This window comes from Salmo salar, chromosome ssa24, assembly GCF_905237065.1.
Source record: "Salmo salar chromosome ssa24, Ssal_v3.1, whole genome shotgun sequence".
In the NCBI taxonomy this organism is placed as follows: Eukaryota; Metazoa; Chordata; class Actinopteri; order Salmoniformes; family Salmonidae; genus Salmo; species Salmo salar.
In genome coordinates this window covers 34341344-34367500 of record NC_059465.1, presented here as the reverse complement: position 1 = coordinate 34367500, position 26157 = coordinate 34341344, and the positions used below count along the sequence as shown (strand labels likewise).

The 26157-nt window shown below is 43.6% G+C and overlaps 1 protein-coding gene across 1 annotated transcript in view; it reads right to left on the bottom strand.

Annotated features, from left to right (window-relative positions):
* Positions 1-26157, bottom strand: part of LOC106585793 (cotranscriptional regulator FAM172A homolog) — a 319763-nt gene that overhangs the window by 282445 nt on the left and 11161 nt on the right. The window contains exons 5-6 of the mRNA XM_014172421.2: positions 1173-1238; positions 1-145 (exon numbers count right to left, since the gene is read on the bottom strand). The exon at positions 1-145 is cut by the window's left edge and continues 47 nt beyond it. Coding sequence (XP_014027896.1) covers positions 1-145; positions 1173-1238 — 211 coding nt within the window. The remainder of the gene's footprint in view (positions 146-1172; positions 1239-26157) is intronic.

Genomic DNA, 26157 nt, shown 5'->3' with positions numbered 1-26157 from the left:
CTTGGTTGATGATGAGGCGTCGTGCCCACTGGCCGGCCCGGACCACTCCATCCCCCTGGATGAGCACCAACAGCTTGGCAGGGTTGGACATGGCATCAGCACTCAGGTAGATGAAACTCCTGGGCTCCTCCTCTGTCACGTCCACCTAGTTACACCACACAGTATCGTCTTTTCATTGTAATATAAGTGTAATATAAAACTAAATATATAAAAATTATTTTTTTGAAGAAGTACAGCCTTGCCCTGTACGCACTGTTTTTTTTACAGGAAGTCTGACATACTCCATAGTAACAAATAAGTCCTTCAAAAATGTGTGCGCTCACACGCCCGTGCGTATGTGTCCTTGACTGCCCTCCACCCGTTGGATGGATGTGGTCCCCAGTATGCCAGAGGGATCTCTAAGGAGACACACACTGTCCATAAAAACCATGGGTGGCAGCTGCAAGAACTTAATCCAAGCAGACAAAGAAAAGTTCTCAGCCTTTCTTCTCCTTTTTTCTCTCGTTCCCTCCTTCTATACTTGGTCACAAGTTCAACTCGACGCAGGTGGACGGACCCACCACTACCACACACACACAAGAACAGAGCCATTTTCCATGGGAATAAAGAGATAAATAGGGCAAGCAGATAAAAGTTGAAAAGTGTGTAATGAAACTGGCTCCCGGGTTACCTTGGTAATTTATAGATATTGTTAATCCCTGTGCCAAGACAACACAGGTCCAAAAAATCCACTACAAATACAGCTAGAAAAATTATCAAAGCTAAAAATGAAAAGGACAAACCCATTTTCCTTCAAAAGAAAGGCAACAGACTATTCAAGCATGTGTTGAATGTTGGGATGAGCAGAGACACAGAGAAAGAATACACTAGAATATACTCCTGACAGCAAATAAAGTCCCCTTGAGTGCATTTGAATCCAAAACAGATTAAGCAACGGCTTTTCAGACTCTGAGACGGTGTGTCACAATACAGTTAATTTGTTGAGACATTTTTGTACAACGACAGAGAGCTGGAAAAGCTTATTCCTCCTCTCCAATCCTGGTTTTCATGGGACACTTAATATCATAATCATTGTCAGAAGCCGGAGCATTTAGGTCAATCTTCACATTAATACCCCCTATAATCTTCAAGGGTATGAATTAAATGCCTCGTTTTCCCCTCGTGATACTTACTGGCAAGATTACTTTCGTCATATTGCACTTCTTCTCCAACAGTTCATAAACATACTGTGTAATGATCTGAAAGACAAACAAAAACAGACATCTTGATTTGCAACTAACAACGCCGCAAACACACCAATGATACAGTGTAAGTTACATCTCATGTTGATGTCAGTTACAAATCCCTGTACAGCAACACAACAATGAAGAACAGTATGCAGCCTATGAGTAAAGAATAATGGACTTTGGTTTTGTTCATATATACAGTGTATATCTATTAGGCCCCTAGACAGACAGGTTGTACTATTAGGCCCCTAGACAGGCAGGCCGTACTATTAGGCCACTGGACAGGCAGGCCGTACTATTAGGCCGCTGGACAGGCAGGCAGTACTATTAGGCCCCTAGACAGACAGACAGGCAGTACTATTAGGCCCCTAGACAGGAAGTACTATTAGGTCCCTAGACAGGCAGTACTACTAGGCCCCTAGACAGGCAGTACTATTACGCCCTTAGACAGGCAGGCAGTACTCTTAGGCCCCTAGACAGGGAGGCCGTACTATTAGGCCCCTAGACAGGGAGGCCGTACTATTAGGCCCCTGGACAGGCAGGCCGTACTATTAGGCCCCTGGACAGGCAGGCCGTACTATTAGGCCCCTGGACAGGCAGGCCGTACTATTAGGCCCATAGACAGGCAGGCCATACTATTAGGCCCATAGACAGGCAGGCAGTACTATTAGGCCCCTAGACAGGCAGGCACTAGACAGACAGGCAGGCAGTACTATTAGGCCCCTAGACAGGCGGTACTATTAGGCCCCTAGATAAGAAGCACTATTAGGCCCCTAGACAGGCAGGCAGTACTATTAGGCCCCTAGACAGGCAGTACTATTAGGCCCCTAGACAGGCGGTACTATTAGGCCCCTAGAGAGGCGGTACTATTAGGCCCCTAGACAGGCGGTACTATTAGGCCCCTAGACAGGCAGTACTATTACGCCCCTAGATAAGAAGCACTATTAGGCCCCTAGACAGGCAGGCAGTACTATTAGGCCCCTAGACAGGCGGAACTATTAGGCCCCTAGACAGGTGGTACTATTAGGCCCCTAGACAGGCGGTACTATTAGGCCCCTAGATAAGAAGCACTATTAGGCCCCTAGACAGGCCGGCAGTACTATTAGGCCCCTAGACAGGCAAAACTGTATGTGTGAGATAATTGAAAGTGTCTGGAGTTGGCCATGCTGTGCTGTGCTCTTCAAGCTCAGTGCAGTCCCGATGTGGGGGAATGGAAGCCAAGGGAGTGTGTGGTTACAGTGTTGATGTAAGGTATGTTTATCCCGCCCAGCCACAGCACTAAGGAACTTGTACACAGTGTAACCTTAACCCACAGCCAACGGTTACATGGTTCAATGACATCAACAACTCTTTTCTTTTTCTTTTCTTTTTTTTCTTGCTTCTCGGCAGCTGAAAACATAAGGGTTTTTGTGGAGACGTTGTTTTGGGGGGAAGTGGATGAGAGAAGGATGAGAGAGGAGGAGACTTTCTGTCGGTTGTGTTTTGGCGTGTTTGTAGTGGAAGATAATGACCTCAGCTGTAAGAATCAGGGGTTGGGGGTATTGGGGTAATTACTGGGGTATTACTGGGGGTATTTATTAAACGTGCCCAGCCTGGCATGGAATGGCATGGCGGTGCTGTGGTGTAATGGCCCACCCGGGCAGACGAGGACAGGGGTGAGTGGTGTGGAGTGGCTGAGGTCTGTGGCGTCAGACGGGGACGTGTCTGCTGTGACCACAGGGACAGCTGGAAAGTCCAAAGCTAGGCCCCTCTGTGTTTATGTTAGCTTTAGCTGGACTCTTTAGAGCCAGCCATACCCACAGGAAACCAGGGCCAGGGAGGGTGGCAGCATGGAGGCAGAGCGTGTCCAAGCCCTTGGCTTGATGACATAAACACGCATGCATGCACACACACAGTCAGAGAGATTGGGCCCTCACACTGTCACACGGCCCATATACTTCAACCTGGTTAGAAAGCCTGAATGCTCCATCAGTACAAACTACTAAAACAACACCTGGTTCATACACCAAAACTACCAGTCTATTAGCCGGGTCCCAGATCTGTTTGTGATATCATGTCAACTCCTTACCATGCAAAACATGACAGCACAAACCGATCTGGGACCAGGCTACCAGTCTATGACAGCAGGGACTGGGTCTGGGATAGTCAAGGGATGTAATACTACACAACATACAGAGCAGGGGTTGGAACTGGTTCATGGAACAGAACTGGAAAATAATGACATTTTTTCGAGGAACAGAATCAGAATCAGGAATGAAAGTGATCTATACTATTCCGGGAACAGAACTGTTATTTTAAAAGCAGGGGAACCGGTTAATAACGGTATTTTACATCCAGGGCATCTTTTCCAGTCCCACAAAAAACACAACAAGACGCCTTTGCAAAGCTCTCAAAATGTAAATTAGAAACTTATTCCAGTGTCTGTCTGCCTGCCAGTTGAAAATCTTTGGCAGTGCGTGTGTACGCAACCTGCCCCTCCCCCTCCGAAGCATAGTCTAGTAGCTTTACTGATGTTACAAGCGTGATTCAGAAATTAGGGAGAGAGATTTTTAATTAGATATGAATGGATTAATCGTTTCAATGCTAGTTAAGGATACTATAATCTGATTAATCAGGCTGTAATGCATAATTAATTGCTATATACAGCCTGAGACATTTGTGTGAACATATTTGTAAATGTTCCTTACAAGCCAGTAGGATAAAATTACATTTAAACTTTCTCTACCAATTTTCTGTGTGGTTTGTCCTTCTACTGTTCGAAAATGTAAAAAATAATATCCACAGAGCAGTGTTATTACCACAACTTTCAGTACGCTGGTCTTTATATTGGTTTGTAATTCCGGTTTTAATTTTCAATACTTATGCAATTCGCCCGTGACAAACATCTGCACAATATGGCTGAACCTAATCGAACCACAGACCGAACGGCAAACACTTCCAGCTGACTGCGAGAAAACGCGCTTCCGTTGACTACGTCTGGTTACGTTCGGCTATTGTTTACATATTGTGCATCACATGCAATGAGCCACGAGACTGAGAGAACCTACCGGCGGCACGAAAAGTCGGGTAAACAACACTTTCCTGTGGATACCCTATCTCCACATCCTACCTCCAAAAGTACAACCGGTAAAGTAACCTCAAATATCAATTTATTCAACATTCTGACTTGTAGAGACTATTGTGTCGTTTTAACAGCTACTTCTTTCAGTCTGATAGCCATGGAGTAACCATGGTAACAGTCTAATGTTTAGGCCAAGGATACTATAGTGATCCCGTTTCATTGGATTTATTAACAACAAGTAAGATGTGTTTATATTTTCATTCTGGTGCCGCTCTGCACACAGAAGGTTATTACTAGCTGGTCCAATGCAAAACCCACTCTCTGAAGTTCAAGGACATTCAACGTTCCTTCATAGAAGCCGCTCCTCCGTAGGTATAATTCTGTGGACCTAATTCAGATAATACATGTCATAACAAGATGCCCAGCGCTTCAAGCCTCGTCCTCCACCTTCCCTCCCCATCCGCAAAATGTCTGTCGAATATTGTGCCCTATACTCGTCTGTCCAACGCATGTAAGTAGCTTGCCCGCTCCTTAGCAAGCTGCTCTATCCACACTGATTGCTGAAGTAAATTAATGACGAGCTACATTTTTTAAAACGGTTCAGAACTTTATTTTGCTGGTCAGAACACTGGAACGGAATGAAAATAATAATGATTCTGTTAAAAATGTAAATTATCAAAAACGTTTTGGGGTTCCTACTACAGTGTTAAACAAATACCTGAGCTTCTGTATTCAAAGCCCACAGTCTCCTCTAACCAAAGCCCACAGTCTCCTCTAACCAAAGCCCACAGCCTCCTCTAACCAAAGCCCACAGCCTCCTCTAACCAAAGCCCACAGCCTCCTCTAACCAAAGCCCACAGTCTCCTCTAACCAAAGCCCACAGTCTCCTCTAACCAAAGCCCACAGTCTCCTCTAACCAAAGCCCACATTCTCCTCTAACCAAAGCCCACAGTCTCCTCTAACCAAAGCCCACAGTCTCCTCTAACCAAAGCCCACAGCCTCCTCTAACCAAAGCCCACAGCCTCCTCTAACCAAAGCCCACAGTCTCCTCTAACCAAAGCCCACAGTCTCCTCTAACCAAAGCCCACAGTCTCCTCTAACCAAAGCCCACAGTCTCCTCTAACCAAAGCCCACAGTCTCCTCTAACCAAAGCCCACAGTCTCCTCTAACCAAAGCCCACAGTCTCCTCTAACCAAAGCCCACAGTCTCCTCTAACCAAAGCCCACAGTCTCCTCTAACCAAAGTCCACAGTCTCCTCTAACCAAAGTCCACAGACTCCTCTAACCAAAGCCCACAGTCTCCTCTACCAGTCATGATAACCACATGCTCTGGAAACTCATTGCTAACCTGATTATGTGTCCAAAGAATCACATTATGGACAAATGATGCCATGATTAGGAGGGAGTAGCCAATCACAGGCCGGCGGACAAACCAAATGAGATGACCTGCTGGATGAGGAATGCTCTGAACACTAAGAGATATAGGCCAGCCCGAGTCAGCTAATTCACTGAAATGTCAGACTCCCTGATGAAGACTGAAATGATCGCGGGGTTCAAAATGCAGGTGTTTAATGACATCAATAAGCCTTGCAGGAAATGTAATTTGTGCTACATTATTTGTTCAGCACCTCAGGTGGCCAGAGAACTATCTGATATGGAAAAAGAGAAGGATGACGGAGGTGGGGGAAGTGGATTGAGAGAATGAACGTATATATGTGTGCGTGTGTGTACGCATATGTAGGCTATAGCATCTATGAAGCATAGTGAATATGTGCTGTTATGTGTGTGTGTATCTATGTATGTGTGTGTGAACTAGTCAGCCAACGGCTACACAGAGGTCTTTGATCAGGTTGACAGACAGGCCTAGGGTCAGGATAAAGGGGCTTGCTGATTGTAGTCAGATGAGGAAGCACAGCTCTGAGATCAGTATCACTCCAGGCCCAGACAGATACATATATAAATGAGACAGAGACAGAGAGAGAACCTTAGAGTCCACACACAAGCCCACAATAACAAACCCCACAGACGTAGCCACAAACCCCACAGACGTAGCCACAAATCCCACAGACGTAGCCACAAACCCCACAGACGTAGTCACAGAGTCAAAACATAATCTGCTGATGGGAGCTGTTAACCACCACACACACCAACCCACGCACAGGCAAGCACACACACACAGTCACACACCCACGCAGGGAAATACACACACACACCCACACACACACCCGCACACACACCCGCGCACACACACAGGCAAAGACGCGCACACACAGGCAACGACGCGCCCACACAGGCAAAGACATGCACACACGCACGCACTACAAGAAAAGCTGCAAGAGAAAATGTCTACCATCCCTGCGTGGGCCTCAGCCTCCGCCTGTCTAACGCAGTCTTTGCAGCCAATCAGCAGAATGGGCTCCACCACTTTGTCACATCATTAACACTGTGTTATTAGTCCCATAATGAAAGGCCTGGCCCTGCAGGTAGTGCAGGAGTGCTAAGTGGTTCTGTGTCTCTCTCTCCCTGGAGCTCTGTCTGTCTGGGTCTATCTGGCTGCTGGTGCTGCTGAGGATGATGCTGTGCACTCACACTGACAGGGATTGGGGACATTTGGCTGAGGGGAAAAAAAAACTGTCAAAATGTGTAATACCATAGCGTTTTCAAACCCAGAGGCCCAACAGGCTAATACTTCCAGGAACGCCACGCAAAGCAGACTTCACAATTTTCTCAAACACTAAAGGCAAAACCTAGATTGGAGCCAACGTCTTCAGTAGCTAAACTGTCATTACTAAAACCTCATGAAAGTAGCTTTGATTTGACGGCCTGCACATGAGCAGTTCGGTGCAAAACGACCGTTAGATCCGATGACATGTTTCTGCGCATGAGCTGCGCTAGCTCACGTCGCCATGACATGGCCTACAAGCGTGATCAGGATTTCTACTGAAGAAGCAGTTTCTACGCCTCTTTATTTAAATTCTCTTTGGTAATACTGCCAGTATTACTTAAACTACTCAATGTGGCATACGTATCAAAACGAGTGTGAATGCCACAGCTGTGCGACAACGTGGCGAGTGTAAGGAGGCAGATGAGCAGAAGATGAGGAGGAGGAAGCTGCATATATCCCTGACCTCACCGTTGACCTGTGACATCACTCGGATGCTGTCTCCACATGTCTCTCAAAGCAGGTAAGTCACTTTATAACCTCCACTCTATCAAGGCCAGCCTGCGTTTCTAGACAGAGCCAGTCGGGACAGGCAGCCGTAAAGATACTGGGGCTGACCCTTCCTTCTCCCTTTCTCTGGGGGTCTGTGTGGTGACCCCCCGGTGCCCCAGGAGGAGCAGAGAGGAAGGAAAGGCCTTACAGGAAAGACCAGTCTGTGGGGGAGGGAAGGGTGACGGCGGGGGGAAGACAGAGGTAATAAGACAGAGGTAATCCAAGGGAGCGTGTGTGCTGTCGGTGCCAGCTCTAACTGGGGTAGGAAGGGAGGGAGGAGGGACGACTGGCCTTGACCCCCCCCCAGACCTCCCACACTGTATGTGTGTAATGCTCTCTGATTACTCCACACATGCTTGGTCCGGCTGACCGCTCTTAAGGCGATAAGGAGATGATCCGCTGGACATGGGTGTAGGGGTTACCCGCATATGGGGGTGGGAGGAGAGGGTGAGGGTTACCCTGGGTCTGACCAAAGCCTAAACATAGATAACAGGTGACTATGGAACAGGCCTGAGGAATGGTGGCATGACCTCTACACACTGTACTGGTTGGTTTAACCATCTCTCTACATCACACTTCCCAGACAGAGACAGAGACAGAGACACACACACACACACACACACACACACACACACACACACACACACACACACACACACACACACACACACACACACACACACACACACACACACACACACACACACACACACACACACACACACACACACACACACACAGGAGAGCAGGCTGACTGTGAATCTGTCGGCCGGAGTTCTCTTTAAAAGCCACTTACCCAGAGAGTAGGCACACGGCGTTGACATCAAAGCTGTTTACATAATGAAAGTGAGCACTCTGCACGGTTACAGTGACAGTGCCCAGAAAAGAAAGGATTCTTCTTCTTTATGGAAGAATAGATAGAGGAAGAAAATCCCCAAACAAATACAGAAAGAGAGTGAGAGCGAGAAAGAAAGATAAATAGAGAGAGAGAAAGAAAGAGAGGGAGAAAGAGAGATAGAAAGAGAGGTAGGAAAGAGGAAGAGGGACGAGAAAGAAAGAGAATACAGAGAAAGAGGGGGAGAAAGGGAGGAGAGAGATAAATAGAGACAGATAGAGAGATAGAAAGAGAGGGAGAAAGAGAGAAAAAGAGGGACGAGGAAGAAAGAGGATACAGAGAGAAGGAGGAAGAGAGAAAGAGAGAGGGGAAGGAAGGATAGGGTTTATTTTAAGGTTTGGCTTGTCTAACATCAGGCTGAGAATTAAAATAGTCAATCCCCCCTCTCTCGCTCTTTTTTTAACAGTGGGGTATATGGATGAACAAAGCTAATGCACTCCCATCGAAATTCCCACAAGGTCCATGTGTTGTGCCTGTGTCTGGGGGAAGTTTGCTCTCTGGAGAGAGGGAGGGGGAGAGAGAGAAGGGGGGGGGGTTGTCTACATGAAGTCTCTTCTCTCTCAATTCAATTTCAATTTGAGGGCTTTATTGGCATGGGAAACATATGTTAACATTGCCAAAGCAAGGAAAGTAGATAATAAACAAAAGTGAAATAAATTTACAGTGAACATTAGACTCACAGAAGTTCCAAAAGAATAAAGATATTTCAAATGTCATATTATGTGAAAAATGTTAAAGTGCAAAAGGGAATATAAACAAATATGGGTTGTATTTAAAATGGTGGTTGTTCTGTGACCTTGTGGCAACAGGTCACAAATCTTGCTGATGTGATGGGAGCATTACACACTGTGGTACTTCACCCAATAGATATGGGAGTTTATCGAAATTGGTTTTGTTTCTAATTATTTGTGGAACTGTGTAATCTGAGGGAAATATGTGTCTCTAATATGGTCATACATTTGGCAGAAGGTTAGTAAGTGCAGCTCAGTTTCCACCTCATTTTGTGGGCAGTGTGCACATAACTTGTCTTCTCTTGAGAGCCAGGTCTGCCTACGGCGGCCTTTTTCAATAGCAAGGCTATGCTCACTGAGTATATACAGTTGAAGTTGGAAGTTTACATACACTTAGGTTGGAGTCATTAAAACTCGTTTTTCAACCACTCCATACATTTCTTGTTAACAAACTATAGTTTTGGAAAGTCAGTTAGGACATCTACTTTGTGCATGACACAAGTAATTTTTCCAACAATTGTTTACAGAAAGACTATTTCACTTATAATTCACTGTATCACAATTACAGTGGGTCAGAAGTTTACATACACTAAGTTGACTGTGCCTTTAAACAGCTTGGAAAATTCCAGAAAATGATGCCATGGCTTTAGAAGCTTCTGATAGGCTAATTGACATCATTTGAGTCAATTGGAGGTGTACCTGTAGATGTATTTCAAGGCCTACCTTCAAACTCAGTGCCTCTTTGCTTGACGTCATGGGAAAATCAAAAGAAATCAGCCAAGACCTCAGAAAAATATTGTAGACCTCCACAAGTTGGTTCATCCTTGGGAGCAATTTCCAAACGCCTGAAGGTACCACGTTCATCTGTACAACCAATAGTACACAAGTATAAACACCATTGGACCACGCAGCTGTCATGCCGCTCAGGAAGGAGATGCGTTCTGTCTCCTAGAGATGAACGTACTTTGGTGCGAAAAGTGCAAATCAATCCCAGAACAACAGCAAAGGACCTTGTGAAGATGCTGGAGGAAACAGGTACAAAAGTATCTATATCCACAGTAAAACGAGTCCTATATCGACATAACCTGAAAGGCTTTTTGTTAATTCTTTCCAATGTGTCAAGTAATTATCTTTTTGTTTTGGTTGGGTCTAATTGTGTTGCTGTCCTGCGGCTCTGTGGGGTCTGTCTGTTTGTGAACAGAGCCCCAGGACCAGCTTGCTTAGGGGACTCTTCTCCAGGTTAATTTCTCTGTAGGTGATGACTTTGTTATGGAAGGTTTAAGAATCGCTTCCTTTTAGGTGGTTGTGGAATTTAACGGCTCTTCTCTGGATTTTGATAATTAGCGGGTATCGGCATAATTGTGCTCTGCATGCATTATTTGGTGTTTTACGTTGTACCGGAGGATATTTTTGCTAAATTCTGCTTGCAGAGTATCAATTTGGTGTTTGTCCCATTTTGTGAATTCTTGGTTGGTGAGTGGACCCCAGACCTCACAACCATAAAGGGCAATGAGTTCTATAACTGATTCAGGTATTTTTTTAGCCAGATCCTAAATGGTATGTCTCATTTTTTGTTCCTTTTGATAGCATAGAAGGCCCTTCTTGCCTTGTCACTCAGCTCGTTCACAGCTTTGTGGAAGTTACCTGTGGCGCTGATGTTTAGGCTGAGGTACGTATAGTTTTTTGTGTGTTCTAGGGCAACGGTGTCTAGATGGAATTTCTATTTGTGGTCCTGGACAAGGGGACCTTTTTTTGGAACACCATTATTTTTGTCATACTGAGGTGTACTCTCAAGGCCCAGGTCTGACCGAATATAAGCAGAAGATCTAGGTGCTGCTGTAGGCCCTCCTTGGTTGGAAACAGAAGCACCAGATCATCAGCAAACAGTAGACATTTGACTTCAGATTCTAGTAGGGTGAGACCGGGTGCTGCACACTGTTTTAGGGCCCTTGTCAATTAGTTGATGTACAGTACCAGTCAAAAGTTTGGACACACCTACTCATTCAAGGGTTTTTCTTAATTTTTGTTAAGTCAAGTTTTAACCATGTTTGTGGATATGCAGTGTTTGTTTACATTTTCATTATTCACAAAAATTGAGTAGGTTTTTCTTTATTTTCAATATTTTCCTCATTGTAGAATATTAGTGAAGACATCAAAACTATAAAATAACACATATGGAATCATGTAGTAAGCAAAATATATTTCATATTTGAGATTCTTCAAAGTAGCCACCCTTTGCCTTGATGACAGCTTTGCAAACTCTTTGCATTCTCTCAACCAGCTTCACCTGGAATAATTTTCCAACAGTCTTGAAGGAGTTCCCACATATGCTGAGCACTTGATGGCTGCTTTTCCTTCACTCTGCGGTCCAACTCATCCCAAACCATCTCAATTGGGTTGAGGTCGGGTGATTGTGGAGGCCAGGTCATCTGATGCAGCACTCCATCACTCTCCTTCTTGGTCAAATAGCCCTTAAACAGCCTGGAGGTGTGTTTGATCATTGTCCTGTTGAAAAACAAATGAAAGTGCCATTAAGCGCAAACCAAATGGGATGGCATATCGCTGCAGAATGCTGTGGTAGCCATGCTGGTTAAACTGTGCCTTGAATTCTAAATAAATCACAAAAGTGTCTCCAGCAAAGCACCCCCACACCTCCTCCACCATGCTTCACGATGGGAACCAAACAGGCAGAGATCATTAGTTCACCTAATCTGCATCTCACAAAGACACGGGGGTTGGAACCCAAAATCTCAAATTTGGAATCATCAGACCAAAAGACAGATTTCCACCGGTCTAATGTCCATTGCCCAAACAAGTCTATTCTTCTTGTTGGTGCCCTTTAGTAGTTTCTTTGCAGCAATTCGACCATGAAGACCTGATCCATGCGGTCTCCTCTGAACAGCTGACATTGAGATGTGTCTGTTATTTGAACTCTGTAAAGCATTTATTTGGGCTGGTAACTCTAATAAATGTATCCTCTGCAGCAGAGGTATCTCTGGGTCTTCCTTTCCTGTGGCGGTCCTCGCGAGAGCCAGTTTTATCATAGCACTTGATGTTTTTTGCGACTACACTTGAAGGAACTTTCAAAGTTACATTTACATTTTTTTTTTTTTACATTTTAGTCATTTAGCAGACGCTCTTATCCAGAGCGACTTACAGTAGTGAATGCATACATTTCATACAATTTCATACATTTTTTTTTTGCTGGCCCCCCGTGGGAATCGAACCCACAACCCTGGCGTTGCAAACACCATGCTCTACCAACTGAGCTACAGGGAAGGCTTGAAATGTTCTTGAAATGTTACCGATTGACTGACCTTCATGTCTTAAAGTAATGGACCGTCATTTCTCTTTGCTTATTTGAGCTGTTCTTGCCATAATATAGACTTGGTCTTTTACCAAATAGGGCTATCTTCTGTATACCACCCCTACCTTGTCACAACACAACTGATTGGCTCAAACGCATTAAGAAAATAAATTCCACAAAAACATTTTTGACAAGGCACACCTGTTAATTGAAATGCATTCCAGGTTTCTACCTCATGAAGCTGGTTGAGAGAATGCCAAGAGTGTGCAAAGCTGTCATCAAGGCAAAGGTTGGCTATTTTGGCTAAGAATTGGCTAAGCATCTCAAATATAAAATATATATTTTTAACACTTCTTTGGTTACTACATGATTCCATATGTGTTATTTCATAGTTTTATGTCATCACTATTATTCTGTAGAAATTAGAATAAATTAAGAAAAACCCTGAAATGAGTAGGTGTGTCTAAGCTTTTGACTGGTACTGTATATGTTGAAGAGGGTGGGGCTTAAACTGCATCCCTGTCTCATCCCATGGCCCTGTGGAAAGAAATGGTTTTTTTGCCAATTTTAACTGCACACTTGTTGTTTGTGTATATGGATTTCATAATGTCGTATGTTTTTCCCCAACACCACTTTCCATCAATTTGTATAGCACACCCTAATGCCAAATTGAGTCAAAAGCTTATTTTAAATCAACAAAGCATGAGAAGACTTTGCCTTTGTTTTGGTTTGTTTGTCAATTAGGGTGTGCAGGGTGAATACCTGGTTTGTTGTATGGTAATTTGGTAAAAAGCCAATTTGACATTTGCTTAGTACGTTGTTTTCACGGAGAAAATGTACAAGTCTGCTGTTAATGCAGAGGATTTTCCCAAGGTTGCTGTTGACAAATATCCCACGGTAGTTATTGGGGTCAAAAGTGTCTCCACTTTTGTGGATATCAGTCCTTGGTTCCAAATATTGGGGAAGATGCCAGAGCTAAGGATGATGTTTTAGTATAGCCAATTGGAATTTGTGGTCTGTATATTTGATCATTTCATTGAGGATGCCTTCAACACCACAGGCCTTTTTGGGTTGGAGGGTTTGTTTTTTTATCCTGTAGTTCATTCAATGTAATTGGAGAATCCAGTGTGTTCTGGTAGTCTTTAATAGTTGATTCTAAGATTTGTATTTGATCATGTATATGTTTTTGCTGTTTGTTCTTTGTTATAGGGCCAAAAAGATTGGAGAAGTGGTTTACCCATACATCTCCATTTTGGATAGATAACTCTTTGTGTTGTTTGTTTAGTGTTTCCAATTTTCCCAAAAGTGGTTTGAGTCTATGGATTCTTCAATGACATTGAGCTGATTTATGGCATGCTGTTCCTTCTTTTTCCGTAGTGTATTTCTGTACTGCTTTAGTGATTCACCATAGTGAAGGCGTTTGCTCAGGTTTTCTGGGTCTCTATGTTTTTGGTTGAATAGGTTTCTCAATTTCTTTGTTAGGTTTTTGCATTCTTCATCCAACCATTTTTCATTGTTGTTAATTTTCTTCAGTTTTCTGTTTTACATTTGTTTTATTTAATAGGGAAGCTGAGAGGTCAAATATACTGTTTAAGTTTTCTACTGTCAAGTTTACACCTTCACTATTACAGTGGAATGTTTTGTCCAGGAAGTTGTCTAAATCAGCGGTCCCCAACCTTTTTTGGGCCACAGACCGGTTTAATGTAAGACAATATTAGCACGGACCGGCCTTTAAGGTGTGGCGGATAAATACACAAAATAAAATGATACGACCGGCATAAAAACGGTGGTATTTTTTTAAATATAATAATAAACGTGAATCCACTGTGTACTCGTATGCAACTTTATTAGCAGCGTCCTCGTAACATCGCACCAACAACATAACATGAATAACATCCTCTCTGCCCCCTAACACTCTCTGGTCGCTATGGTAACGTTTAAACATGCCTTAAAAATAAGATACAACACAAAAACAAATATAAAGTGCATGAAAAATACAACTCACCATAACGCTAAATCAGTGGGAGCCCTGAGCTTGTTTCTCTGCAACGAGACGGTCCCATCTAGGGGTAATGGGAGACAATGACACCCGAAGTGTGTTGCTTATGTCCAGTCTACTCTGTAATTTTGTTTTGGTTGCTGTCACTGCAGAAAATCCCGCTTCACACAAATAGGATGTCGGAAATGGCAACAGGGTTTTCAGTGCTGTTGTGGCGATCTCAGGGTATTCTGCCGTGACTTTAATCCAGAAAACCGGCAGAGTTGTTGTCTCGAACATACTTTTAAGGCCGCCGTCATTTGCGATCTCCAGCAGTTGATCTTCTTCTTGCATAGACATACTGGATTCACCTGGTTTGTTGACAAATGGGTCGCGGATCCATTCCTTGGCAGTTCGTGGGTCTTTTGTGGTTGGGAAGTAGCGCTCAAACTCTTAAAAGCAAAGACAGGTGATCGTGCACCAGCTGGGACAATGAAGGCTCAGTCTCTTCCAAAATCCCCGCCAATGTTTGAAACATGTCAAATATACCTCTGTTCACGCGCCGTCCCCACAAATCCAGTTTGGCTTTAAATGCAGCTACTTTATCTGCCAACTTGAAGACAGTTGTCATTTTCCCCTGAAGTGACCGATTTGAGTTCATTGAGCAGGTTGAATATGTCGCACAAGTAAGCGAGTTTTGCGACCCATTCCTCGTCACTGAAATGTGCTGCCAGCGGTGACTTTTTTTTCTGAGAGAAATCTCTGCAGCGGCTCTCTAATTCAAGCACTCTGGCCAACGATCTCCCTCAGGATAACCATCTTATTTCTGTGTATAAGAGAAGATGTCTGTGCTCCGCGTTTATCTCCTCACAAAGCTGCTCGAACAGGCGCGAGTTAAGGGTGTGTGCTTTGATGTGGTTAATAACTTTAACGACATCATTCAATACGCTGTTAAGTTCCGGTGGTATTTTTCGGCTAGCCAGCATTTCCCTGTGAATGACACAATGCGTAGACTCATATTCAGGTGCAACCTCCTTAATCCGAGTAGTTAAACCAGACAGCCGTCCGGTCATTTTCAAAATAAAACATTGTTCAGACCCAGATAATAAATAAAACGGAAATAAAATAAGTTATTTATTCTTTCTCTGCGGCCCGGTACCAAATGACCCGCGGACCGGCCCGGGGGTTGGGGACCGCTGGTCTAAATGAGAATTTATACTTTCCTTTCATCAATAGCATTTCTTAATATTATTCAGTTCCTTTGGCTATGATACCTCATGATTGAGTATTGCTCTGTTTAAGTAGACTGTGATTTTGCTGTGATCTGATAAGGGTATCAGTGGGCTGACTGTGAACACTCAGAGACTCTGGTTTTAGGTCATTGATAAAGTAGTCTACAGTATTACTGCCAAGAGATGAGCTATAGGTGTACTTACCGTAGGAGTCCCCTCATAGCCTACCATTGACTATATACATACCCAGCGTGCGACAGATCTGCAGGAGTTGTGACCCGTTTTTGTTGGTTATGTTGTTGTAGTTGTGCCTATGGGGGTATATGGGGGAGGGAATGCTGTCACCTCCAATTAAGTGTTTGTACCCCTGTGTGCTGAGGGTGTCAGGTTCTTGTCCAGTTCTGGTATTTAGGTCACCACAGACTAGTACCTTGTCCATGGGCCTGGAAATGATTGATTCCCCCTCCAGGACAGAGAAGCAGTCTTCATTAAAGTATATTAAAGTATTCTAGTGGAGGGATATGGGTAGCACACAGGAGGACATTTTTCTCTGTTGAGATAATTTCCTTTTGAATTTCTAGCCAAATGTAAAATGTTCCTGTTTGGATTAATTGAATAGAGTGAGTTAGGTCTGCTCTATACCAAATTAGCATACACTGAGTCCCTTCCCTGTTTCACATCTGGTAGTTTGGGCTTTGACACCTCTCACTTCACACCTCAGTGCTAATTGAAGTTGCAGTCAGATATGATCTGTCCTAGCAAGCTTAGTAGCCTTAACTTAGCATTCAGTCCTTATAAAGTAAAATATCATTGTAACGTATTTATCTTCTTGACTTTAAAAGTACTCACACAGTTCCAGGTTGTTTTCAGCTTTCTGCTGTTTGTTTGCCAGAGCATTTGCTGTATATTTTGGAAATAAAACTCTTTGGTAGTAGGAATCCTTCCAGGCAATGTTGTCCAAAATCAGGTTGTAGGTTTGGAGTTTTGATATGGAGTGAAGGTTATGTAGCCTAGTGGTTAGAGCGTTGGGCCAGTAACCGAAAGGTTGGTGGATCCAATCCCTGACCTGACAAGGTAAAAATCTGGCAGTTAACGCACTGTTCCTAGGCCGTCATTGTAAATAAGAATTGGTTCTTACATTTTTTACATTTTAGTCATTTAGCAGACGCTCTTATCCAGAGCGACTTACAGTAGTGAATACATACATTTCATGCTTCTTTTTTGTTGTTGTACTCGTCCCCCGTGGGAATCAAACCCACGACCCTGGCGTTGCACACACCATGCTGGCGTTTCAAACACCATGCTCTACCAAAATACCTCAATTGACTTGCCTAGTTAAATAAAGGTTAAAAATAAAAAATGTTGTGGAGGGTAGTATCCTGTATATGCCCTCGCCGAAAAATCCAAGTTTATCTAACTCTAAAACTTTATTTTTATAAAAACAAGCTGAAAAATGCAGAAGCTCATCCCTCTCTCTTCTTTCCCTGTCTCTCTTTGTCTCTCTCCCTCCCACACTCTCTCTCATCTCCGGGTATGTGCTTCCCTCCGCCTCTCTCTCTGCTTCCCTCCGCCTCTCTCTGCCTCCCCCTCTCAACCTCCCCCACTCTCTCTCTCTGCCTCCCCCACTCTCTCTCTCTGCATCCCCCACTCTCCGCCTCCCCTCATCCTCCCCTCCGCCTCCCCTCTCTCTACCTCCCACTCTCCCCCTTTCCACCTGCCCCTCTCTCTTCCTCCCTACCTCACTCCCTGCCTGCCTGCCTCACTCACTCCCGCCCTCCCTCCCTGCCTCACTCCCTCACCCTCTCTGCCTCCCTCACTCCTTCCCCCTCTTTGCCTCCCTCCCCCTCTTCTCTCTCTCGCCCTCGTTGCCTCTCTCTCTCTGCCTACCCCTCTCTCTGCCTACCCCTCTCTCTGCCTCTCTGCCTTCCCCTCTCTCCGCCTCTCTGCCTCCCCACCACCCCCTCTTCGCTTCCCCCCTCTCTCTGCCTCCTACTTTCCCCCCTTTCCGCCTCCCCCTCTCTCCCTCTGCCTCTCTCTCTGCCTCTTTCTCTCTCTGCCTCCCTCCCTCCTCCTCCCTGCCTCACTCCCTCCCTCCCTGCCTCACTCCCTCCCTCCTTCCCTCCTTCTCTCTCCTCCAGCCGTGCTGTGGGGTTTGAGGAGTGATGAGAAGTGATATATCAAGAGAGACAGCTGCTATTTTGCTCCTCTTAACTTCCAAACAAAACAGCCGTGACTGATAGGGGTGTGAGGGCTCGCCATTGCCTTCGCACGCCCTGGTGCCAGCTAACGGGAAAACAGTAGTGTAGAGGCCTACTGTTCCCTCTCTGTATGTGTGTGTGTTTAACTACACAAACACTCAATATTTACTGTTCATTTGATAAATTAAACTGCATGTAAAGTACACAAGACCCACTGGTGGTAAAGAGGGGCTTTGAGTTCTTTAACTGTACGAAGGGATGTACCAACCACACATACAGCAGACTCGTACATATCCTCACTGAAAACAATGTACTGAGAAAATGTCAAATTGGCTTTTTACCAAATTATCGTACGACAGACCACGTATTCACCCTGCACACCCTAATTGGCAAACAAACAAACCAAAACAAAAGGCAACGTCTTCTCATGCTTTGTTGATTTAAAAAAAGCCTTTGACTCCATCTGTTATGAGGGTCTGCTACACAAACTGATGGAAAGTGGTGTTGGGGGAAAAACATACGACATTAGAAAATCCATGTACACAAACAACAAGTGTGCGGTTAAAATAGGCAAAAAAACTTCTTCCCACAGGGTCATGGGGTGAGACAGGGATGTAGCTTAAGCCCCACCCTCTTCAACATATATCAACGAATTTGCGAGGGCACTAAAAAAGTCTGCAGCACCCGGCCTCACCCCACTAGAATCTGAAGTCAAATGTCTACTGTTTGCTGATGATCTGGTACTTCTGTCACCAACCAATGAGGGCCTACAGCAACACCTAGATCTTCTGCAGAGATTATGCAAGACCTGGGCCCTGACAGTAAATCTCAGTAAGACCAAATGAATGGAGTTCCAAAAAAAGGTCCAATCGCCAGGACCACAAATACAAATTACATCTAGACACAGTTGCCCTAGAGCATACAAAAAACTATACAAACCTTGGCCAAAACATTTGAGCCACAGGTAACTTCCACAAAGCTGTGAACGATCTGAGAGACAAGGCAAGAAGGGCCTTCTATGCTATCAAAAGGAACATAAAATGAGACATACCAATTAGGATCTGGCTAAAAATACTTGAACCAGTTATAGAACCCATTGCCCTTTATGGTTGTGAGGCCTGGGGTCCATTCATAAAATGGGACAAACACCAAATTGAGAATTCTGCAAAAATATCCTCTGTGTACATTGTAAAACACCAAATAATGCATGCAGAACAGAATTAGGCCAATACCCGCTAAATATCAAAATCTAGAAAAGAGCTGTTAAATTCTACAACCACCTAAAAGGAAGCGATTCCCAAACATTCCATAACAAAGCCATCACCTAGAGAGAGATGAACCTGGAGAAGAGTCCCCTAAGCAAGCTGGTCCTGGGGCTCTGTTCACAAACAGACCCCACAGAGCCCCAGGACAGCAAAACGATTAGACCAAACCAAATCATGAGAAAACAAAAAGATAATTACTTGACACATTGGAAAGAATTAACAAAAAAAGAACTTGAATGCTATTTGGCCCTAAACAGAGAGTACACAGTGGCAGAATAACTGACCACTGTGACTGACCCAAAATAAAGGAAATCTTTGACTATGTACAGACTCAGTGAGCATAGCCTTGCTATTGAGAAAGGCCGCCATAGGCAGACCTGGCTATCAAGAGAAGACAGGCTATGTGCACACTGCCCACAAAATGAGGTGGAAACTGAGCTGCACTTCCTAACTTCCTGCCAAATGTATGACCATATTAGAGACACGTTTCCCTCAGATTACACAGTTCCACAAATAATTAGAAACAAAACAAATTTTGATACCAAAGTCGAAAATAAACCCGATTTTGATAAACTCCCATATCTACTGCGTGAAATACCACAGTGTGCCATCACATCAGCAAGATGTGTGACCTGTTGCCACAAGAAAAGGGCAACCAGTGAAGAACAAACACCATTGTAAATACAACCCATATTTATTTTCCCTTTTGTACTTTAACCATTTGCACATCATTACAACACAGTATACATACATAATGACATTTTTAATGTCTTTATTCTTTTGAAACTTCTGTGAGTGTAATGTTTACTGTTCATTTTTATTGTTTATTTCACTTTTGTATATTATCTACTTTACTTGCTTTGGCAATGTTAACATATGTTTCCCATGCCAATAAAGCCCCTGAATTGAATATATATGAGAGACAGAGACACAGACAGACAGACAGACAGACAGACAGACAGACAGACAGACAGACAGACAGACAGACAGACAGACAGACAGACAGACAGACAGACAGACAGACAGACAGACAGACAGACAGACAGACAGACAGAAAAAGAAATCTTCATAATAGAACCATCTGGCTGTGCCTAGGTTCATTAGAATAGAGTGTGTGTGTCACCCACATATGCGGTGAGGGGAGAAAAATACTCATTTATTAACAGCCACATACAAATCCACCTAGGCCTTATGGCAGTCACATATCAGGGGGAACTATCACTTACAGCAACAATTACACTTTCACTGTGCTCTACAAGGCCCAGTTCACCCTGATCCTACACACACTCACCACACACACACACACAGTCTTGTACAAATAACCTTGTGGGGACACACAATTCAGTCCCATTCAAAATGTTCCCTAACCTGAACCCTGTACTCTTACCATTACCCTAAATTTAACCCTAACCCTAAAACTAACGCTAGCTCCTAACCCTAAAACTAACGCTAGCTCCTAACCCTAAAGGTAATTCTAACCCTAACCCCCTAGAAATAGCATTTGACCTTGTGGGGACTAACAAAACGTGCCCAGTTGGTCAAATTATATTTCAACATTTTTGTTTGTTTACTATTCTTGTGGGGACATCTGGTCCCCACAAAAATAGTTAAACACGTCCCACACACACACACACACACACACACACACACACACACACACACACACACACACCTTAAAAGGTTATCCTGGATCACACACACAAACAACAGCCTATGAAGTTTTGACACCTACTCATTCTAGGGTTTTTCTTTATTTCAATATATTCTACATTGAAAATAACTAATTGAATCATGTAGTAAACCAAAAAGTGTTAAACAAAACAAATATATATTTTATATTTGAGATTCTTCAAAGTAGCCACCCATGCCTCAATGACAGCTTTGCACACTGTTGTCATTAGGTAGTCACTTGGAATGCATTTCAATTAACAGGTGTGCCTTGCAAAAATGAATGGAATTTCTTTCCTTCTTAATGCATTTTAGCCAATCAGTTGTGTTGTGACAAGATAGGGGTGGTACACAGAATATGGTCGAATTGGTAGAATTCCTGAAAAGAAACCACTACTAAAGGACACCAATAGGATGTAGAGACTTGCTTGGGCCAAGAAACAAGAGCAAAGGACATTAGACCGGTGGAAATCTGTCCTTTGGTCTGATGAGTCCAAAAGTGAGATTTTGGGTTCACACTGCCGTGTCTTTGTGAGATGCAGAGTAGGTGAACGGATGACCTCTGCATGTGTGTTTCCCACCGTGAATCATGGAGGAGGAGGTGTTATGGTGTGGGGGTGCTTTGCTGGTGATACTGTCTGTGATTTATTTCAAGGCACAGTTTAACCAGCATGGCTGGTTTGCGCTTAGTGGGACTATCATTTGTTTTTCTACAGGACAATGACCCAACACACCTCCAGGCTGTGTAAGGGCTATTTGACCAAGAAGGAGAGTGATGGAGTGCTGCATCAGATGAACTGGCCTCCAAAATCACCCGACCTCATCCCAATTGAGATGGTTTGTGTTGAGTTGGACCGCAGAGTGAAGGAAAAGTAGCCAACAAGTGCTCAGCATATGTGGAGACTCCAGCAAGACTGTTGGAAAAGCATTCCACATGAAGCTGGTTGAGAGAATGGCAAAGCTGTCATCAAGGCAAAGGGTGGCTAAAATCTTAAATATATTGTGATTTGTTTAACACTTTTTTGTTTACTACATGATTCCATATGTGTTATTACATAGTTTTGATGTCTTCACTATTATTATACAACATAGAAAATAGTCAAAATAAAGAAAAACCCTTGAATGAGCAGGTGTCTCCAAACCCTATGACTGGTACTATATGCACACACACTCTGAAATAGACAGCCACAGCTCCAAGGGGTACTAGATAGCGTTCAATTTGTGTGTCTGTATGAGTGTGTGTAGCGGGCTAGGCTATTTCCACGCAGCCACTAAAGACAATTGTGGGAGATATTAACGGGGAGAACGTGGATCGGCTGACTGAGCACCCACCATGTTATTTAATCACAGCTCCTGACTGTGAGCACCTCCCTACGAACCTGTTACTGTCTCCTGCCACACCGCTGCTCAGGTAGGAGCCCTCAGAGACACATCCACAGGGATCCACACAACAGAAATTTATTTCAACAAACAGCTCCTTAAATTAGTGGCTTAGTGGGCAAGTATTCACAAGTTTTCAAACAATTCAATATGCTAATTCACCACAAACTGGGACATTAATCAAACAGTTTCCAGAACATGTAGAATACAGTAAAGCATTTGTGCTCCTTGGAAAGATCTTCGTATTAAGCTGTAAAAATAGATAAATAAACAAGAATAAGAATTATAATCTGGGCCCACAATGCAATGCCCCTGCATTCAACCCCAGCTGCAGATCTTTCCTCTACGCGGCCATCAAGACATTCTCCACATCGTCTTCCCATTCAGACAAGGCTGAAGTGCAAATTGGACATCTGGTGTTGTGATGTCTCTCACAATGCAGACACCATTTTCCCTAGCACTGCACTTGCGCAGCTAGCTCTGCTCTGTAGACTGGCAGGTCCATGGAAGGGATGGAGGGATAGAGACAGAGAGAGAGCGAGCTGATGGTACCCCCCACCTACGCAGGGTGGGTGGGCGCTCTCCCACCCCCACACTCCTAGCACTAGGGACAATCAGAGAAGGACACCGCGTCTCCTTTCCCCTCTCTCCACCTCCGCACAATGCATTGTGGGGTTCAGGAAGGCCATTGTTGTGAACGAGGGCTCTCAGCAGCAGGGGCTTTCTCTGCGCTCACCCCTAAACCTTGACCTGCTCTTCATAGCCCAAAAGACTCAGGGAGAGCATGTACAATAGCCATTAAAACCCTGAATGTATAAGAGAATACAGAAATATCTTTAGACAAGAAAGACCCCCTCATTTTCAATGGTGGAAAATGATTATGTCCAAAAGACAGAACTAGACCATAGCTAACCAGCCCAGACCCAGTCCATAGGAATATAGTGTCCTATTACCCTGATTCATTTCATAGGGCCTAACTACTATTAACTCCTATTAAATCCACAACATGGTATGTCACATGCGCAGAATACAACAGAATACAACCTTACCGCGAAATGCTTACTTACGAGCCCTTAACCAACAATTCAGAGTTTATAAAAAGTAAGTAAGAAAAATGTGCTAAATAAACTAAAGTAACAATAGTAAGCCAACAAAATAACAATAATGAGGCTATATACATATACAAGGGGTACCGGTACAGAGTCAATGTGTGGGGGTACAGGTTAGTTGAGGTATTTGAGGTAATATGTACATGTAGGTAGAGATAAAAGTGACTATGCATAGATAATAAACAGAGTAGCAGCAGTGTATGAAGAGTGTGAAGGAATATGTTTGTGGCGATCAATATGCATGTGTGTGTTGGAGTGTCAGTGTAGCATTTGTGAGTGTGTGTAGTGTTTGTGAGTCCAGTGAGTGTACATTGAGCCTGTGCAAGAGTGTCAGTGCAACAATAAAAAAAGAACAAAATAATGGGATCAATGCATAGTCTGACTAGCCATTTGATTAACTTTGATTATTCTATTCCATCTGCCCAGACAGAGTTTCTGTGTCATTTCATGAGAGTGACAATCATCGCCCGGCCCTGTGAATTAACCTGGCCTCAAGGCAGATGGATGGACAGACATACAGACGGAGACAGACAGGGGTCCAAGCCAACTTTAGCCACACCCCTCTCTCGTTATGTATCGTTATCACAGCTAGAGTCACCAGTGACATAGCCTATCACATGTTCCAATGAGATGCTGTCTCTGGTAACCACCAAATCTCATTAGCATGCTGGCTCCTTGATGAGCGTTCCATCTCTAAACGTCTGGGCCTGAGTCTGATGTCTGAGTTCAAGAAGGTCAAACGCCTCTGTTCCGCACTACTAAATGTTTGCTTCCAGCGTTTCAGATGCTGGATAACTCCGTCAGCTAAAGACAGGAAGGACTACACATAAGGCTAGTTCTCTAAGGACGTACCTGGATTAGAAGTGAAAAACACACAGGTAATCCCATCAAAGAGTCCATCTTTCTCTTTGAACTTCAAAGAATGAGCAGAAAAATTAAAAGCAAAATAGCGGGGATGCAAATTAACAAAATATTACAACAAATTTAAACATTGGTGTGTGATTAGCACATCAGAGCATGCAAATTGGAGCACGGGAGGGTCGGAATATCAGTCCAAATCAAAGTATGTAAAACAGAGCACGGAGGGCACTTCGTAGATACATACTCCATTCCTACATATTTTGAAGCACGCATACAGTTGAAGTCAGAAGTTTACATACACCTTAGCCAAATACATTTAAACTCAGTTTTTCACAATTCCTGATATTTAATCCTAGTGAAAATGTAATGTTTTAGGTCAGTTAGGATCACCACTTTATTGTGAAATGTCAGAATAATAGTAGAGAGATTTATTTCAGCTTTTATTTCTTTCAACACATTACCAGAGGGTCAGAAGTTTACATACACTCAATTAGTATTTGGTAGCATTGCCTTTAAATTGTTTAACTTCGGTCAAACGTTTCGGGTAGACTTCCACAAGCTTCCCACAATAAGTGAATTGTGGCCCATTCCTCCTGACAGAGCTGGTGTAACTGAGTCAGGTTTGTAGGCCTCCTTGCTCTCACACACTTTTTGAGTTTTACCCACACATTTTCTATAGGATTGAGGTCAGGGCTTTGTGATGGCCAACCCAATACCTTGACTTTGTTGCCCTTAAGCCATTTTGCCACAACTTTGGAAGTATGCTTTGGGTCATTGTCCATTTTGAAGACCCATTTGCGACCAAGCTTTAACTTCCTGACTGACGTCTTGAGATGTTGCTTCAATATATCCACATAATTGTCCTGCCTCATGATGCCATCTATTTTGTGAAGTGCACCAGTCCCTCCTGCAGCAAAGCACCCCCACAACATGATGCTGCCACCCCCGTGCTTCACGGTTGGGATGGTGTTCTTCGGCTTGCAAGCATCCCCCTTTTTCCTCCAAACATGACGATGGTCATTATGGCCAAACAGTTATATTTTTGTTTCATCAGACCAGAGGACATTTCTCCAAAAAGTACAATATTTGTCCCCATGTGCAGTTACAAACCGTAGTCTGGCTTTTTAATGGTGGTTTTGGAGCAATGACTTCTTTGCTGAGCAGCCTTTCAGGTTATGTCGATATAGGACTGGTTTTGCTGTGGATATAGATTCTTTTGTACCTGTTTCCTCCAGCATCTTCACAAGGTCCTTTGCTGTTTGCTGTTCTGGGATTGATATGCACTTCTCGCACCAAAGTACGTTCATACCTAGGAGACAGAACGCGTCTCCTTCCTGAGCGGTATGAGAGCTGCGTGGTCCCATGGTGTTTATACTTGAGTACTATTGTTTGTACAGATAAATGTGGTACCTTCAGGCGTTTGGAAATTGCTCCCAAGGATGAACCAGACTTGTTGAGGTATACCATTTTTTTCTGAGGTCTTGGCTGATTTCTTTTGATTTTTCCATGATGTCAAGCAAAGAGGCACTGAGTTTGTAGGAAGGCCTTGAAATACATCCACAGGCACACCTCCAATTGACTCAAATTATGTCAATTAGCCTATCAGAAGCTTCTAAAGCCATGACATCATTTTCTGGAATTTTCCAAGCTGTTTAAAGGCACAGTCAACTTAGTGTATGTAAACATCTGAACCACTGGAATTGTGATACAGTGAATTATAAGTGAAATAATATTTCTGTAAACAATTGTTTGAAAAATTACTTGTGTCATGCACAAAGTAGATGTCCTAACCGACTTGCCAAAACTATAGTTTGTAAACAAGAAATTTGTGGAGGGGTTGAAAAACGAGTTTTAATGACTCAAACCTAAGTGTATGTAAACTTACAACTTCAACTGTAGATGTAAGCTTCAACAGAAAGTATTAAAAAAAAGAAAGTATAAAAAAACAGCAAAATATATCTTGAAATCAATGGCAGATATTATTTTAGCTGAAGCCAGAGAAAATAAACTGACTTCGGAATGAACACACACAC